This window comes from Vicugna pacos, chromosome 5 (assembly GCF_048564905.1).
Source record: "Vicugna pacos chromosome 5, VicPac4, whole genome shotgun sequence".
NCBI classification, from domain to species: domain Eukaryota; kingdom Metazoa; phylum Chordata; class Mammalia; order Artiodactyla; family Camelidae; genus Vicugna; species Vicugna pacos.
In genome coordinates, this window is record NC_132991.1 from 53,296,377 (window position 1) to 53,311,684 (window position 15,308).

Consider the following 15,308-nt stretch of genomic DNA (forward strand, 5'->3'; position numbering starts at 1 on the left):
CACATGCAAAAACTTGGATGAATCTTAAAGGCATTTTGCTGAGTGAAAGAAGCCAATATCCAAAGGTTACACAGTGTCATTCCATATATATGACAATCTCAAAAAGACAAAACCATAGCAATGAAGAGCAGATCAGTGATTGTAGTGGTTAAGAGTGGGAGAAGCTTGTAATGATAAGATACCATGAGGAAGGGTTTGCTTTTTTTTTTTGAGGTAATGGAACTGTCCTGTATTCTGATTGTAGTGGTGGTTACACAAAACTATACATGCGTTAAAATTTATAGAACTACATGCCGAAAGAAAAGATCAAATTTTACCATGTTAACTTTTTAAATAAAATACAAATAAAGAAGTCCTTTTATAAGTTTACTTTAAAAATGTATGACACAAACTTCCCCAGGTAAGATCTGAGTACCTAGGTGACATCAAAGTCTAATCTGACCACAAATGAAAACCAGGAAGTTAGTGATGTACTCACCACTGCTCGCCCCTCTACAGTTTCCATTACTGGAATCCATAGGAAAATCTGAAAGTGAGTGATGGAATAAAGTGAGAATCATAACATACTCGTTATCACTTCAAGAACTCCCATATTAAAATCTAATTCAGTCGCAGGCTGATTTGGGAAAGAACCTAGATGTCTCAAGGAAATTGATTCTTACTAGTGTTGTGAGGCTGGCACTCTACCATTTGTAGGTCAAATAAGGACACGATGTATTCTCTCATGTCATTAAACCTTAACGTCCTTTTCTGAATCCTCATCAACTGTGCATACTATTTCAGGATTTAGTAAACAAAGTTTCTGAGTTTCACAGAACTTGTGAATTATGAGCACCCTCTAACAATGAAGCCCGTGCTCATGTTCAGTACTCACCCAGCATCTGTTTCTCGATGACTCAAAGAACTAAATTACAGCTCTTCAACAGATAGATGTATCACACTTTTCTGGCATACATTTTAATTCTTAGTGCTTAAGGAAAACATGCAGAGAGCATTCTTGTGCTCTTTGTTAACTGCAGACTAGCAGAAAGGAAGCCTACCATCCAGAGATTACTCAAGCCAGTGCAATTAACAGACATAGTAATAACTGGAAATTGCCATTGACTCTTTTCATGATCCCATAATCCCAGAAAATGGTAAAGTGATAAATGGTAATGAAAATGGTAATTATATAAAGTCCTTCTGTGCTCTAGTTAAGAAAGTACCCTCTTAGGAATAACACTGAGCACCCAGCAAAGCACCATGCTGTATCCAATTATAGATTCTTCCTGACACTTCAACTCAATACTCTTACATGAGAGCTTTACATGTGTATTAACACTTTATGTCAAACGAGTTTAATGCCTCTGTTTATCCAAATAGAAAATAACATTCTTCCTCTGTCCTTTTTCTTCATAGGTCACATCATGAATAAATTAAACAAGGAGGGTAATACCATTTTAGAACAACAGCACCCAAAATTACAATTAATGAATTTACTTTCCCTGGCTTAGTAGTCATCAGCTGGTATTTTAATAGCTATATCCTAGGAAAGATAGCAGTCACCAAATAAAAAATAGATAAGCAGGCAACAAATATGTGATTCTAAAATGTTTGGTTCCATTAAGGTCAGATACTATGAATTTAATGGCTTTTTCTATTCAAAGACTTTATTCATCATAAATATATCCAAGTATTAAAGTAATATGCCAATAGTTTTTCTATTCCTGAAAAAGCCTAGTAATCATGTGATACCCTGCATATGATTTATATAAAAATGATCTCTCTGTAAATTAAAAAATCATATTGATCCACATTTAAAATAATCGTTTAATGTCAAAAGGTTGAAATAAAAATGAAAAATACAGTCCTTCACTTGGAAAAAGAAAACCCCTTTGCAGCAGCTGAACCTAGGAGACTGGTTTTCTTTCTTTATTCTTATTCAGAGAAAAACATTTCTACACTTTTTAAAGTGCTTAGACATCAACTGTCAGAATTATAAGAGAGAAAACCAAAGTTTTCTGATCATAAATAATTCCAAAAAAGTTTTCAGAAAGTTAAATTTAGGAATCCTAACAAAATTATCCTAAATTAAAATAGTAGGTATTATTAGTAGGACTTATGGCCCAAGGATTTCAGGTCAGAGTCATAGAGGTTTCCAGAAGAGTTCTAAAGGAGCTGTTCTAAAGGAGGAAGGGAGGGTTTTCCAAATAGAGAAGAGCAAAGGTATGGGGGTGAGAAAGCACAGCTCTCATCAAGGGACCTGACCATCTTCCAGTGGGGCTCAACAGAGCAGTGTAAGTGGAGGGGGAGAAAACTAGAGAGGCAGGAAGGCACGAGATCATGAAGGCTAGAGGCAGATACCAAAGGATTGTAAACAACAGATTTGTGTTTCAGAAAGATCGCCCCATTGGAATGTGGAGGGGTAACACTGGAGGTAAGCAAGCCAATTATCATTCTGTCTCCATAATCCATGTAGGAAATGGTGAGGCCCAAAGAAAGAAAGTAGCATTAGAGAAGAAGGGAAGGGAATTGGCTTCAGAGTGGATCTAATGGCACTTGTTACCTACTGAATGTGGAGGGTAAAGAAAAGGGTGGAAGAAAGTCTGAGTCCCAGGCCTGGAATATGGTTGTGGTGGTGCTTCTGAACAACCTAGAAAATACTGGAAGAGAATAGGCATACGAAGGTAAGGAAGTGATGCGTTCACTCTGGGGTCTGCTGAGACGGAGGGGCAAACAGTTAGCCACGAGAATCTGGAATGCATGTTCTCTACTGTCTCAGAAGCTCAGGGAAGCACTTAGCTCTTCTGTCTTGGAATCCTTTCTCCAGGGCTTCCCCTTATTCTCTTAAGCCCTGTATAAATGGGCTTTTGAAATATAATGAAAAAAACTTGTTCCTTTAACTGCAATCTGATGGTCAAAAGACACAGATATACTATAAAATTAGAATCACTTATTTCTTCGTAGAAGAGGGAGCATAGCTTAGAACAGGTTCTGGTATGAATCGTCTATTAATAGCTTTATGAACTTGGTTCACTTAATTAACTTCACTATATGCCTCAGCTTCCCTTTCTGCAGATAATACTAGTACCAACCATGTAGTTATTATGAGAGTTAAAAAATCAATATGCATTACACAGAACAGCATCTGGAACATATTATGTGTCGTTAGTTCTTATTCTGTGGCTGCTAATGATTCCTGTCCTGAGAATACCATGTCCTGTCATCATGTTGCTGTTGCTTTACCATTTGTCATTCACTTCACATGAATATTTCTTTTGTTCTTCACAATCCCAGTGTTAATGTCAAATGACTTGCTCAAAGTACACCATTAATGGCCACTCTGGGATCCCAAACAAGGACCTATAACTCTAAAACTAATTTTCTTTAAACTGGGGACATAGAGCCAATTCTTAATCATTCAAAACTAAATATGTATATGGTGGTTGTTGGTCTCTTTCAACACACCTAGTAGGAAGAGAAGGAACAGATACAACGTCATCAATTTTGTTATTTATAGCAAATAACTATTTGGAATTTTGTGGGAACAAGATAAAAAATGAACTATTAAAATCAGATTTGGAGACTATGTAAGATTACATTACCACTGATAATTGCATTAGCTATAAATGGAATTAAATCACATTCTGGGATATACTCCCCTACCCCTTCCAGAGGGCCTTTCAATATTTTACACCATGAAGGATCTTTAGAATCATGTTTTCTCTCTAGTTTTAATTTAAAATTTCCATTTCTCCTTTCCGTTCCACTTTCCTCTTCATATCACACTAAATAATTCTTCCTTCTTGGTATTTGGCCTCTCAAATATTTGTAGATCTAGGCTAAAGAAAAGGCTGCCTGTTCCCAGAAAGTGGAGAAATGATTAAACAGCAGTCCATGCATGTGAAAGTTGGTGCAGCGCAGCCCAGTGAGAAAAGGCTGGGAGAAATGTGTGCAGCAAAAGCTGGGGTGACAACAAAACCCAGCAATGACTGAGGAGTGATTATAAAGCCCCTGGCATGGCAAACCACAGGGGCTGTAGAAATAGCTGTTAAATATCATACCATAAATTTTCTTACATTCTCCATGTCTACATTTCTGAGATAAACTATTTGTAATTAATAGACATTCATCAGACTCATTCTTCCCTTCCTATTGCTCCCAAAGGGATTTGTTCTTGAACCTGAGATCCAGGCTGATCCATGCAAAATGAAATAGTAAGTATTTTAAATACATATTAAATATGTATTCAGAAGAAATGAGATCTGCTTTTCCAGTTAGTTCTCAGTGTGTGAAGCTTGTTTCCCAGAGCTGAACTGATACAAGTTCTAGGCTGTATCTGCATTTACCAAAAGACCATGTTTGTTCAAAGAAAACAAAACAAAAAAGAAATCAATTTGAATAACAATGATAATAACAGTGAAATAACAAGAGCAATGGCAGCAATTTGTGAAGGACTTACTACTATGTACGAGGCACTACAGATGCTGTTTAATTTCATCATCACTGTGCCCTTGGGACGTAGGTGGTATTGTCCCCAGTTACAAATTAGAAACCTTTCAACTGGAGAGGTTATATAATTCCCCTACAGTAACAGTTGATACAAGGTAGAGTCAAGATTCAACACCTGGTCTGCCCCACTCCAAGCACTTTACTCATCATACATTATTAAAGATTTCACTAAATGTCATAATTAACCAGCAGAATGACTAAATTGAACTGAATTCTCTAATAAAGCAGATAAGGCAGTTGTATGTGTGGCCACAACTCTATAGTAAAATATAAACTGTGGAAAGATAAATGTAATGTAAATTTATTCATAATGGTCAGGAAGATATGATCTTTCTTTATGAAAATATGCTTGCCCTTAATATTTAAAAGCAAACAGTAGTTCAAAGCAATACCCCATTTCATTTTGCTTCGTAAAAAATGTCCTAAACTTGTTGGTGGAGTCATAATGTACCACGAGGGAACAGATCTGTGTGAATGGTAGGATCTGAAAATCCTCTTGACATTGGAGGAATGTAAAAGGTGGTTTCATTTTACTCAGGGAAACCTCATTTTTATATTCTGCTAGATTCTAGACATAAGACATAAGGACTCTTTATACCTAAAGGAAGAGGGGAAAAACCCAGCTTAATGAACTATCATATCCCACTGAACCAAGGAACACATTGCATCGTAAATTAAACTGGCCACATGTGGTAGTTCCTAAGTAATTCCAGGTGCCTGACAGTTTGACCCTGGATAGAGAATGTAATTTTCAGCAAGCTGGCCTTGGAAGCCAGGGGACCCTTCAGGCTAGAATCCACCCTTCAATTTGCCTTCCCCACCTCCCCTTCAGCTCCCTCCTGCCACCGGAGTCTCTGGTTCACACTGAGGGTTATAATTAAGAGGGGGAAGAGGGGAGACTATCACTAAAATATGGTTCCAACTGCCACCTACCCCTACTTATTTTTCTAGCAAGGATGTTGTCAGCAAAACATATTATGGCATTTTGAAGCAGCTCAGCAATCAGGTCCCATGAACTGACAAATTGTTTCCATGCACGTCCTATTTGAGTGCTTCAATGAGGCAATTGTTCCACATTTGGTCCACGATGATAGGTAACTCAGGGACACTTAAGGAAACAGCTTTCCATCCATATTGACCATGGCTTTTGAGAGCCATTAATCTTGCCAAACCTCTCTCATTTGAAGTCCATTATCTCTAAGAGAGGTTTCAGAACAAGGGGAGAATGCATTTCAGTGTGAACCATAGCCACCTCATTCCTAGCCCTTGGCCTGAGAGAAGTGCCAGGATTTAACTGATTCTAAGTGCCTGGCAGACCAGGGCAGCAGTGGACTGAGCTATCCCAGCGTCTGCCCAGCCTGTGATGGTTAGTGGGTACAAAAGCTTAAGAGTACTCTTTTAGCCCAAAGATTAATAAGAAATACATTTCTTTTTGATTATTTGATACAACCAGTTTGTTTCTTCATGAAAATCAAGGCGACAATAGGTATAGTCAAAATGATAAACTAAGTCAGGTAGCCATCAAAAGCTCCTGAAATCTTTCTGTTCAGTTTGGTTTTGCAGCTATTTGTACAAGCACTCTTCCCCTCCCCACTCACTGTATGTTAAGCAACTTTTCCAAATCAATTCCCTGACCACCAAAAACTATTACCTAGAAGGACTAAGGACATGGGCTTAGGCTGAGCAACTTAAGAGGCAATTGATGCCCAAGAAATGAACGGAGAGGGAGGTCTCAAGAGATCACACCTAAGAACAGAGATGATCTGAGGAGGATCCAAAGGAAGAGGATCAACCATGAAAGATTGGGTTTATTTTTAAAGTAAAAAGGAAGGGTGAAATTCAAGTTTGGGGTTAATTGGTAGGAATGATATTGAGTTAGAATTAAATGGAGCATAATGAACTGTTTAGTTGGAGTCTTAAGAATTATGACTGTTCTAATTAGACCAAACACTAGTGAGAAAACAACTTGTAATGGGTTCCATTTAATGTAGAACTGCAATAAAGCTTTACAATAGGGAGAGATTGAAATGAATCTGCGGTTGATGCACACACAGAAAAGGGCATAAAATAAGGTATTAAAGACAAATTATTTGAAGAGCATAAGAGGGGGATAAAGGGTGAAAGTAAAAATAACATTACATGAGTGTATGATGATACCACGCCTTAAATATAACTCCTTTCATCCATATGTCATTTACAAAATGACTTGAAGTCATGTGGGAATGTGAAAAGAGCCCAGCAATTTCACCCCGCCAGCTCTGAGTCTAGAGCAAGTCACAGAAGCTAATTAGTAGTGCATAGCAATGTTTCACAGCTATTTCAGTCTGGAATGGAAGAACAATTTATCTCATTGAAAGGAGGGGGAAATTTAAGGTGAAGGCAATTGCTCAGATTGGATGTTGAGTAAACACATATGACTAACATCTGTGGGTTGGAGTAAGGTTACTGAAGTTATCTCGGCATTTTTGATTGGAAGAAAATGGTGCTTCAGTTGTCTGTTTTCACCATACAATCTTTTTTTCTTAATTGAAGTATAGTCAGTTACAATGTGTCAACTTCTGGTGTACAGCACATTCACCATACAATCTTGACAAGCAGTTAAACACTGAAGATACAGAAAACTGACGACAGAAGGCAAGAGAATCAGGCAAGAAAGCTCAGCGATTATAAACAGATGAAGAAAGTAAGAAAGAGCATCACTATACAAGATGTGGTTACTTGGACATGGAAAGAGTGGAAGTGAAGGGGTAAGTGTTGAGTCAAAGTGCAATGGGAGTGGAATGAACGGAGTGTTTTAGAAAGACAGATCGCCTATTGGAAAATGCGTACATCTGAAAGGGTGAAGAGGTGAGAGGAAAAAGGCATGGGGCTCGACAGAGTAATTAAGAGAGAGATTAAGCGAGGTGATCCTCCCTTAATGAAAGACAGCATCAGAGAGTAAAGGTGAGTAACAGGACTTCAAGGAGTGGCTGGAAGGCAAGGGGAGAGGTCGGGCAGTGTCAGGACTCACCAGCTCCGTCGGCAGTGACGATGGCCTCGGGCGAGATGCACACGCCCCGGTCGTAAACCGGCAGCTCCTCGCAGGCCAGGCTCTCTGGCCACGAGTGGCGGTACTTGATGAGGATGGGCTCACAGCCCTGCCGGGCCCGCTCGCACACAGACTTGCAGGGCTTGATGGGCTCGTGCTGGAAGTCAATGGTGCAGATGGGCGCGTACATGGCACAGAGGAAGAAGAGCAGATCTGGGCTGCACTGGGTGCCCAGCAGACCTTCGAACTGCTCGATGGCCAGGATGGCGTTGGCCTGGGTGCTGTGGTGCAGGTGGTTGGGCATCTTGGTCATGTTCCAGGGCAGGGACTTGCACAGGGGGATGCGGACGGGCTCACAGGCTGCCGCCCGGGCTCCAGGCACGCGGAGCAGGCAGAGCGCAGCCAAGGCGAGCAGCCCAGCCCGCGGCAGCAGCATCGCTCCCGGGCTGCCGCAGGCCATGATCCCGGCAGGATGGGTCAGGGCGCAGCAGTGCCGAGGACGCCGAGAGCCTCGCTCGGCCGTCTCCTCCTCTCCCCTGGAAACGGACACAGTGATCTAGGAGCTTCTCCTCCCCCGGCAATCTCACAGCTTCCTTGGATCAAATTCCCCCAATGGGGTCCCACGAGCTTCGCCGAGCTCCAGCCGCCGCCGCCCCTGCCGCTCCTGCCGCTCTGGCTGCTCTTCCCGACGTCTAAGCCTTCTGGGGCCGCAGCATCTATTTATTCCTCGCTCTCTCTAGCAGAAGCACCAGGCTTCTCAGATGAACCAGATGAGAGGAAAACAAGAGGAAGGGAGGGAGAAATAAAAACAAAAGTAGAATTCAGCTGAGGTAGTTGGAGCTCTGGGGTGTCACGTCCCCTGGATTACAAAAGGTGCTAAAAGGAAAGCATGAAATACTGCCAAGTGAGGAGGACGCTGAGGGGGTGGAGGGCGGGGGTGGGTAGGGGGGACGAGGGAGGATCAGAGGGAAAAGACTTCTAATGGGGGAGGAGGGTGCAGTAAGAGTTTGCAAGTCTTGTAGGCTGAGCAAAAAATCCAGTTTTTGGTGTGAGCTGCGGCTGCTGCCGCGCCCGCCGCTAGCAGGAGGGACCGGCAGGAGGAGCCTCGACGAGAGGTCTGCGCCTCGGACCCGCTGCTCTTCACTTTCCTACCTCCGGGCCCCAGGCAGCTCCGCCCCCGCGCAGTCCCAGCCCTCCAGGGCCAGCTCCTTTTCCCAGGAAGGCAGCTGGGGATCCGGACTGAGAAGGTCTGTGGGTTGGAGGCGGAGGAGAGGGAAGCCTGGGGAAGCAGTGAGGATGCGATTACCCAAGAAAGAGCCGACTCGAGACGAGCACCTCCCCCCCACCCCCAACACAGGGGGCGCAACCCCCGACCCCGCTCCAAAGGAGAAGCCCCAGCCCCTTACCGAAGAGCCCACACCAACCTCGACGACGGAGTGTCCCCTGTTCCCCACCTGGGAATCCGCCCGAGCCCCTCGCTCCCTGGAGATGTTTCCTTTAAGCAAAATACAGCTTCACCTCTGTGATCACCAGCTCTGCAGTCAGGCCTGAGGGGGAAAGACTTAAGCAACGTCACTTAAAATGTACAGGTTGCAGAAAACTCGCGCCCTGCAGCGATGGTGGAGCCTTATCAAACCAGAGCTCCTGACTACAGAGGTCTGCATTTTGAATAAGTGGTGGGGGGAGGAGGGGGAGGAATCACCTTTCATAAAAAGAGCAGAAACCCTGTACATAATTACAAATAAGACACCAGAAGCCAGACGCGTGGTTTGTTTGTTTTCCTTTAATATTTTTCCTTTGTCCTTAGAACTTTGGAGCTTTGCTTTTTAAGCTTCAAAGTGAAAACGAACTGCTTTAAAGCACTTGGGCTTTTTTTTCTTCTTCTGACTTTACTCACTAAAATAAAGTGGCACTTATTTAACTCTCCCCACCAATAATTTCGCCTAGCACTTGAGAGAAATGTGTAGGTAAATTACTGGTAATAATACTGGTAATAATAATGATGATAATGATAACAATAAAACCCTTTCCATCCAAATGAATTCAACCTAGAAAAGAAAATGGAAAACAGATCCCCTCCCGGTCGGCTCCTTCCGCTAATGAGCTACCTCTTTCCCTCCCTCTCCCCCTTCCTCCCTTTTCAGGACACATTGTAAATGGAATGACCTGCAGAGGACCTCCTACCCTGCCCTTTCAATGGGAAATCACTGAGCAAAGGGATTGCCGAATGTCAGAAAACACAGCCTTCATTGAGAAGAGAAGGAAACAAACCCTAAAACAAAACAGGAAGTCACCTTTGCTCTGCAACACTGAAATATTTGGCTGCTTTAATCTAGCCATTTTTCACTGTCAATAGTAAGCAGAGGAAAGGGGCTTCCACTTTAGTTAGAGCACCCGGTGAGATGGTTTCCATTCCCCACCACTGACTTGACAGCACTAAGAAAATGTCAGTGCTAACTTGAGTTGATGGAATTTTATCTCTAAAATGACCATAAACGGCTGTTTGTGACTGCAGTAAATTTTTTCAGAAGGAAGTTTGTTCCACTTAGGAGGAAAACAACAACAGATGGTAGATAGGGAGTCATTTAAGTGAGAATATAAACTGTTCTACAAGAATTGGGTGTTACTTAAGAAAAGAAAACCAAAAATTACATAAATGAATTAGATGAAAAATGATTTAGCAAGTAAAATTTAGGAGAAAAAACAAACTTAATAGCAGCCAATATTAGCGGGCTAGTAAAGAAAATGTAGGTAAGATTTTCAATAAATTAGAGGTGAGGAGTAGATATCATAGATTGTTTGAGAAATATATTTTCCTGTTCACCTTAAATCTTAACAGCAGGAGAAAAAGAAAGAGCCAGTTGTTGTAATGGTTCCACTATCCGAAATAAAGTGTGTTTTCCTTCCCCTGCACAAAAGTCAAACATTGCTTTTATCTCACATCCCCTCACAACTTTTCTCTAATCCAGATTTGTCTTTTTCAAAACCCCAAATTTCATTGCCTCCCAGAAGCCTTTTTGAGTACCCTGCCTGGTTCTGTTCATTTTTCTCGTTAGTTCCTATTGAACCTTGTTCATTTTTGCAAATTATTCTTTAGCACTTGCCAATTTATGCTTCAAAAATTTTTCTTCATTTCATTTGAGTGTGCTCTGTGTTCCTGAATAGCGTGTATGATTTTTTTTAAAGAAGAGAATTCATCTCCTATTTCTTTTGAAGCCATCATTTGAGAAATGTTGACTGATGGAACTTGGAATGCAATGTTTTAAGTATTAAAATATTCATGTCTTAGAAGTAAAATACAAATTGAGTAAATTATGATAGCCAAGTTTGAAAAGTAGGCTATTTAATCATGAAGGTAACACGAATGAGGTAGGGCATAGTTTCCACTAGTGGATGAGTTATACTCCCCAAACTGAGTGCTTTCAGACAAGGCCCACTTTAGAGAAAATTAAGGGAAGGCTGAAACCTGGTGCCCCCAAGGAAATAGGTCGTAGGTCATTGGTTTCTCTTAACGTTCTATTTTACACAATTTCATTTAATCAGCCTTCAACTGACAAAACACTGATCTTTGTGTAGAGCTGCGTCTGGGCCACATGAAAGACATCTGACTGCTTTAGACATTTCCCCCTATCTGGTGAAGAAATTTTGAAGTAGATAATCTGTAGGTAACACACAAGGGGCTCGAGAATTGAAATTTTTAAATGATACTTTGATGGGCATAGCTATAGTGATCTTTCAGAGCTCACATTTTAGAACTAAGGATGAAAGTCAAAGAGTTTTATGCAGATTTCATACTTGAGAAAGTTATCAACGTGGCAAATGCAACCATTACTTTGCTGAAAAAAACCTTATGAAAACCAGATTCCCAGAATTTGAAGGGCTCCCCAAGGCTTATCCAGTGGGTTTCTTCCAGGGATGAAGGCACTTCAGAGGAACCATGTGGCATGCGGCTCTCCGAGAGCTGCAGCATAGCATCCCCCTAGCACCTGGTTGAGACTGTGGGTCGGTTTTGAGATCAACAGCTGCTTAGGAACTACACCCAGATCCAATCACAGCCACTCAGCCTTCTTAGTGCCCCATGACACCAAGGTCAGTGGCATTCCATTTAACTTCCTGACAAGGGTTCCTGTGGAGATACCAAAAAAAAGATCTTGCATATGAAAATGAATATATATATGTGTGTGTGTATAACTGCATCACTATGCTGTACACCAGAAATTAACACAACATTGTAAATACTGTCTATACTTCAATAAAAAAATTAAATTAAAAAAATGAGATATGAGAAGAATTTGGTCAAGTATCAGATGTAAAAACCCACACTTAAATCTGTGTCTTTGTGTTTTTCAAAAGAAAATATTGAAGTGTCAACTATGTGTGGTGATCTGTGGTTGGTGCTACCTGAGAATACAAAGATGAGGCAAACATGATCTCTTCCTCCAGAAGCTTAAATCTGATCTTTACATAAAAGCACAATGTCCACACATATAATTTTAAAATAAAATGATTAAAATAAAGGGAAAAAAAGATCTTGCTAGAGGTTACCACTGTGAATTATCCATATTTCCAAAATTTAAGTTTGATCGCAATATCTTGTTTTGTCTATAATTTAAATATTAACATAATAATTAACATTATTTTTTATCTGTTTACATATACTTTAAACTTACCCCAGGTTTGTGTTTGTAAGACGATCCACATCTGTCCTGTAGGGAAATGTACAGGGCTGGCGTGTGAAATAATTAATAACTAGGGCAGCTCAGACAGTGACCAGGCAGAGTGACTGCAGACAGTCTCATGCTGTACCAGCTGAGCATCAGCCCTAGTACCCGGGGAGCAGGAGAACTGTGTCTATTGGGCACCTACCGTGTGTGAGGCACACAAACCACACCACACTTTGCAGGAGGTATTAGTTCCAAAGATGAAAAAACTGAGGCTCAGAGGAATGAAGTCATTCCCCAAAGTTCTCACAGCTGGCTAAGGGCCTGTCAGAAGTAGGCCCTGAATTCATGCTCTTTTCACGATTCCAACAATCGTTTCTTCTTGGGCGGAAAGGAGCTGGGAACGTGAAAGATGAGGCTCTCTGCAAGCCTGGGTCTCCTCCGTCTGAACTCAGCCACACTGCTTGTCAGCCTCTGGCTCTGCTGCCCAGGAACAGAATGCAAAGCCTTACACTCCAGGCTGGGAGACCTTCCTGATTCATGGCCTCCACCCGAGCTGTTCTGCACACCTAGTAATTCTTCAAGTCCTGCTTTAGGAAGATCTCACCTTTCCAATCTCTAAGCAATGCAGTAAAAGCTTCCCACCTGTTAGCTACATCAACATTAGAGCAGTGGTTTTCAAGTCGTAATGTGCAGCAGAATCCTCTGCAGGGCTTCTGAAAACACAGATTGTTGGGCCCCACCCAGTGTTTCTAATATCGTGGGTCTAGGGTAGGGCATGGGAATTTGCGTTTCTAGTAAGTTCTCAAGTGATGCTGATCCTGTGGTCCTGGGACACTTTGAGTACCCCTGTTTTGAACTAGATTCTAAGCTCTGATTTGCCTGTAGTAAATACTCTCTACTCTCTACATATTATAAAGATTTTTTTAATCTGGTTATTTTCTTTTACAAGGAACTTAGAAACAAAAATGTCAGTAAGTCAGCCTAACAGCTAAGCAACACTCTGAAGGGGGAGAAGGGGGAGGGAAGGAGGAAGAGAGGACCAGATGCCTCTCCTTGTCACTCAAAGGCCATCCTCAGAGCCTCAGTGAGGCTGACAGTAAAATCAGCAGGCTCTCTGACCCTAATGTACTTTCCTAAAGGAAGATAGCACCACTCCACCCTCCTTGCAACAAAAGAACAACAGATGGAGCTTCAAAGAAGTTCCAGAAGGAACCGTAGTATCTTAGCAAGGGAATGAACCTCAACAGTATAGCCCACCCACCAGTCCCCCTCCCTAACCTCCCAGCCCACCATATCTTTTTTTTCCTATGTACTTTATTTTATTTATTTTTTAAACAACTTTTATTGAATTATAGTCATTTTACAATGTTGTGTCAAATTCCAGTGTAGAGCACAATTTTTCAGTTATACATGAACATACATATATTGTCACTTTTTTTTTTTGCTGTGAGCTACCACAAGATCTTGTATATATTTCCCTGTGCTATACAGTATAATCTTGTTTATCTATTCTACATATGCCTGTCAGTATCTACAAATTTTGAACTCCCAACCTGTCCTTTCCCACCCCCTTCCCCCTTGGCAACCACAAGTTTGTATTCTATGTCTATGTTTCTGTTTTGTATTTATGTTCTTTTTTTTTAGATTCCATATATGAGTGATCTCATATGGTATTTTTCTTTCTCTTTCTGGCTTCACTTAGAATGAAATTCTCCAGGAACATCCATGTTGCTGCAAATGGCGTTATGTTGTCATTTTTATGGCTGAATAGTATTCCATTGTATAAATATACCACCTCTTCTTTATCCAGTCATCTGTTGATGGACATTTAGGCTGTCTCCATGTCTTGGCTATTGTAAATAGTGCTGCTGTGAACATTGGGGTCCAGGTGTCTTTTTGAAGCAGGGTTCCTTCTGGATATATGCCCAGGAGTGGGATGACTGGGTCATATAGTAAGTTTATTCCTAGTCTTTTGAGGAATCTCCATACTGTTTTCCACACCAACCTGCATTCCCACCAGCAGTGTAGGAGGTTCTCTTTTCTGCACAGCCTCTCCAGCATTTGTCATTTGTCGACTTTTGAATGATGGCCATTCTGACTGGTGTGAGGTGATACCTCATTGTAGTTTTGATTTGGTCAACTAATCTTCAGCAAAGGAGGCAAGAATATAAAATGGAATAAAGACAGCCTCTTCAGCAAATGGTGTTGGGAAAAGTGGACAACAGCATGTAAATCAATGAAGCTAGAACACTCCCTTGCACCATATACAAAAATAAACTCAAAATGGATCAAAAACTTAAACATAAGACAAGATACAATAAACCTCCTAGAAGAAAATATAGGCAAAACATTATCTCACATACATCTCAAGAATGTTCTCCTAGGGCAGTCTACGCAAGCAATAGAAATAAAACCAAGAATAAACAAATGGGACCTAATGAAACTTACAAGCTTCTGCACAGCAAAGGAAACCAGAAATAAAACAAGAAGACAACCTACGGAATGGGAGAAAATTTTTGCAAATGAAACCGACAGAGGCTTGATCTCCATAATATATAAGCAGCTCATATGACTTAATAAGAAAAAAACAAACAACCTAATCCAAAAATGGGCAGAAGACCTAAACAAGCAATTCTCCAAGGAAGAAATACAAATGATCAATAGATACATGAAAAAATGCTCAATATCACTAATTATCAGAGAAATGCAAATCACCATATCTTTATCTGAAGAGAAAACTCAGAGATAAAATCACTTATGTAAAGTCATGAAGTCTGTTAATGGCAGTTAAAGGTACCCAGTTCAATGTTCTTTCTATTTACAACATTATTCTTCTCTGTTGAAAGTGCGTGTTTTTCATCCATTTGGAAATACCCAGTGCCTATATAAAGTATATATGATAACTAAACATAATGGTATTTAATTTTCACAATCTCTTAAAATCTTCCAAACCTTCCAAACAGGTCAATAGGATATGGGAATCCAGAGGGAAGATTTAGGACACATCCAAGAACATCTCACCCTGTGGCACTCCCTACATCTTGATGTTAGTTGAAACACAGATGATCCTGGATTTATTTCCAATCTGCCTTTGACAAGATTTAATTGCAGATGATTTCTAGAAT

At 40.9% G+C, this 15,308-nt stretch overlaps 1 protein-coding gene across 4 annotated transcripts in view; it reads right to left on the reverse strand.

Annotated features, from left to right (window-relative positions):
• FRZB (frizzled related protein) overlaps positions 1–9,067 on the reverse strand; it is a 31,904-nt gene extending 22,837 nt beyond the window's left edge. Inside the window, exons 1-3 of one of the 4 annotated variants that reach the window (XM_006210235.4) lie at positions 8,974–9,067; positions 7,502–8,272; positions 479–526 (exon numbers count right to left, since the gene is read on the reverse strand). In XM_006210235.4, coding sequence (XP_006210297.1) covers positions 479–526; positions 7,502–7,979 — 526 coding nt within the window. In that variant the 5' untranslated portion in view covers positions 7,980–8,272; positions 8,974–9,067. The other 3 variants (XM_031678290.2, XM_072961249.1, XM_072961248.1) reach the window with 3 other exon arrangements.
• Between the last annotated feature and the right edge of the window lie 6,241 nt (positions 9,068–15,308).